Source organism: Triticum aestivum, chromosome 2A (genome assembly GCF_018294505.1).
Source record: "Triticum aestivum cultivar Chinese Spring chromosome 2A, IWGSC CS RefSeq v2.1, whole genome shotgun sequence".
NCBI lineage: Eukaryota > Viridiplantae > Streptophyta > Magnoliopsida > Poales > Poaceae > Triticum > Triticum aestivum.
Genome location: NC_057797.1, coordinates 200,767,948 through 200,771,693, shown reverse-complemented (window position 1 = coordinate 200,771,693; position 3,746 = coordinate 200,767,948). Strand labels below are relative to the sequence as shown.

Below are 3,746 nucleotides of genomic sequence, written 5' to 3'. Positions count from 1 at the left end.
GTCGCTCATTCACTGTTCACACTCATCATGGAGTCTGCGGCCTCCCGTTCTAGTTCTCAGGATACACTTCTCTTCCTACTAAAATCCAGTGACGCTTTCGAAATTCTTTAAGGTATATGAGAAACATCAAACGCGCAATAATATACTCTACTTTTAATAAAGTAATTCTTCTTCTCGTGTTCACACATGCGGCACATACATGCATGCGTGCAATATCCCCTATATAAAGGATCCATATGCTTGCCTTACCACTCACTCAGAACTGCACTCACTCATCCTCCATAGCTTAGCTCAGCTACCACCAGTGCCTTAGACACTCTTGATCTTGAACAACCATAGCAAGCAATGGTCTACTCCAAAACCATAGCTTGCATGTTCACCATGCTGCTCCTTGCTCCGGCCATCATGGCCACGGACCCTGACCCTCTCCAGGACTTCTGTGTGGCCGACCTCGACGACAACGCGGTCCGGGTGAACGGATACCCGTGCGTGCCCCAGTTGGAAGCCGGCGACGACTTCCTCTTCTCCTCCAAGCTAGCCAGGGGCGGCAACACGTCCACCCCGAACGGCTCGGCCGTGACGAGGCTGGACGTGACGGAGTTCCCCGGCGAGAACACGCAGGGTATCTCCATGAACCGCGTGGACTTCGCGCCCGGGGGCACCAACCCGCCGCACATCCACCCGCGCGCCACCGAGATCGGCCTCGTGGTGAAAGGCGAGCTCCTCGTGGGCATCATCGGCAGCAACGAGTCCGGGAACAGGCTCTACTCCAGGGTGGTGCGCGCCGGCGAGAACTTCCTCATCCCGCGCGGCCTCATGCACTTTCAATTCAACACCGGCGACACCGTGGTCACCATGTTTGTCTCCTTCAACAGCCAGAACCCCGGCATCGTCTTCGTGCCGCTTACGCTCTTCGGCTCCGACCCGCCCATCCCCACGCCGGTGCTCACTAAGGCTCTCCGGGTGGACACCGGAGTGGTCGAACTTCTCAAGTCCAGGTTCGCTGGTGGGTCTTTCCAGGCCTCCTAAGAGCCTGCCCAAGATGATCAATACATAATCCGATCTGCATGCTACGCTAGCGAAATTTAATACTAGTTCACAGCACGAGACTTGTATATAAGCTTCTGGTTAAGCTCGCATGCATGCAGTTGTAATACGATTGAATAAGTTAGCCCCGCAGTTCTGGCCGTCAAAACCGACACGAGGAATTCAAATGTATTACTTTCTATTGCCATATTTCCTCTATATATTGAACGCTATATACAAATATATATTTTTTAGAATGAAGACGCTAGAGGCGTCCGGCTTTAAATTAATAAAGCCCATAACTGAGGCAGCGTTTACAAAGTAGTCTGAGGACAGACGGAACGAGCGCGGAGGCTCAAGTCACACGGGCACGAAGGCACGTGAGTTTGGGGTAGGCCAAAAGCCACAGACAGTCCATAGCGAGTCTATTACAGGCCAAAGGCCAAGAGCTTAGAGCACGCAGGCTCGCTCGCGAGACAAAATAACCACTTCACGACGTAGAAATGGCGGTCGGCTCCCTAGCCAAAATGTAGACTTGGCGAAGACGGTCTTGAGCTTACTTCAATCTCTCAGCATCCTTGCGCCTCGCCAACGGACTCCACTGCTGCAGAAGAATGTTGCATTTGTACATAATGTTAGCAGGGTGAGAAGGAAAGATTCCCTCGATTGCTAGTTTGTTCCTGGTGAGCCACAAGGCCCAAGCCAAGGCGCCTAGGCAGCTCCAGAGCACGCGCCTGCTGCCGCCAGTCATCAATGCTACTATGGCCGCAAGGTCACCAGCCGAGTGCGGGGCCCAAGTAGTGTTGGTGGCCTCCCGAACTGCACTCCAGGCAAAACGCGCTAGCGGGCAGCGGAAAAACACGTGATTCGCGTCCTCCGAGGTGTTGCAAATTGCGCATAAGCCCATTGATGGGCCGTTGCGCCTGGCAACGTTAGCCGAAGTGGGAAGTCTATTGCGGAAAAGTTGCCAAAAGAACACCTTTATCTTAAGCGGAATGCGCGCATTCCACAGACCCTTCGGCATTGGGAAGGCCGGGCCCTGACCCAGGCACAGCCTGCGGTATAGAGACTTGACCGTGAACTTGCCGGACGAGGTTAGGGCCTAAGTGACCGAGTCCGCCGTATTGGACAGCGTCACTGGTTGAATAAGAGCAAGCAGATCCTCGAAATGAGCTTGTTCTGGGCCCGTTAGCTCTCTACGGAAGTGGATCTCCGGAGGGTTGGAGGCAAGAGCCGTCGCGACCGACTGCTCCGGATTGACAGCCAGGACATACAGGTCCTGAAATTGGGCCCAGAGGGGCTGCTCCCCTACCCACATGTCAAGCCAGAAACGGGCCGAGCGGCCGTTGCCAATGGCGAATTTGGCACCCAAAGCAAAAGTCGGGCGGATCGCTTGTAGGTCATTCCAGAAGGGTGAGCCCCGCGGGCTGCCTTCGAAGAAGTTCCCGTTCGGGAAATATTTAGCGCGTAGCAAATCAGCCCACAAGCCCGTCGCCCCCTGCGACAGCTTCCAAATCCACTTGCACATAAGTGCAATGTTAAGAATCCGGGTGTTTGTGATCCCTAGCCCCCCAAGGTCCTTGGGACGACACACCGCATCCCATCTGACCATGTGATACTTGCGTTTTGGTCCCGTCCCTTCCCAAAAGAATCGGGACCTAGGTGTGTCCATCTTGACGTGAACGCCTTCAGCCAGGAGGAACAATCCCATCGCAAACTGCGGCAGCGAGGATAAACTCGCATTCATGAGAATTAGTCTCGCTGCGGAGGACAGGAACTTCCCCCTCCACGGGCACACCCGCCCTTCGACCTTGGTCCAAAGCGGAGCCCATCCGTCTATGGAGATACGTTTGGCATCCAATGGAAGGCCTAGATAGGAGAACGGGAGATTGCCAAGTTTGCAGTTGAGCTGGTCCGCGATAAGCTTGCTCTCAGACATATCAAGCCCCATGGGCATCACTTCACATTTGTGAAAGTTGATCTTAAGCCCCGACATGAGTTCGAAGCTAATCAACAGCGCTTTGATTGTGGCCACGCTGTGAAGGTCCGGTTGGAACAGCAGCAGCGTATCGTCCGCATATTGAAGGTGCGAAATCCCCCCTGGGATGAGGTGCCCCAACACCCCTTTGATATGACCTGCCTCCGTTGCTCTACGCAGCAAGGCCGCAAGTGCATCCGCCACGAAGTTGAACAAGAGTGGTGACATGGGATCGCCCTGGCGTAAACCCCGCTTGTTCCTGAAGAAGTGTCCTACTTCTCCATTCACCGAGACTGCAGTTTGGCCCCCCGAGACTAACTGCATGACTCTGTGAACCCACATAGACGAGAAGCCTCGACTAGTGAGAATTTGTCTAAGGAAATCCCAGTTGACGCGGTCGTAAGCCTTTTCGAAATCGAGTTTGAGTAAAATCGCCGGTTCGTGCATGCGTCTAAGTTCGTGAAGTGTCTCTTGCAACGCTAACGGGCCCTCCAAGATGTTTCTCCCGCGGATGAAAGCTGATTGAGCTCGGCTGATGGTGCGGTGGGCTATCGGGGTAAGCCTAGTGGCACACCCTTTTGAGCAGATTTTGAAGGGCACATTAATAAGCGCAATAGGCCTATATTGGCGAATGTTGTCGGCTCCGGGCACTTTCGGGATTAGCGAGAGCACCCCGTAGTTTAACCTAGAAATATCCACAGTTCCACGCATGAAGCCATTGCATACCTCGAAAATGGGGTCA

The 3,746-nt window shown here is 54.0% G+C and overlaps 1 protein-coding gene across 1 annotated transcript; it reads left to right on the top strand.

Annotated features, from left to right (window-relative positions):
* Positions 1-233: 233 nt before the first annotated feature.
* Positions 234-1,283, top strand: LOC123185149 (oxalate oxidase 1-like). Its single transcript, XM_044597131.1, has one exon. The coding sequence runs from the start codon at positions 346-348 to the stop codon at positions 1,027-1,029; it is 684 nt and encodes a 227-aa protein (XP_044453066.1). The 5' UTR covers positions 234-345; the 3' UTR covers positions 1,030-1,283.
* Positions 1,284-3,746: the final 2,463 nt, after the last annotated feature.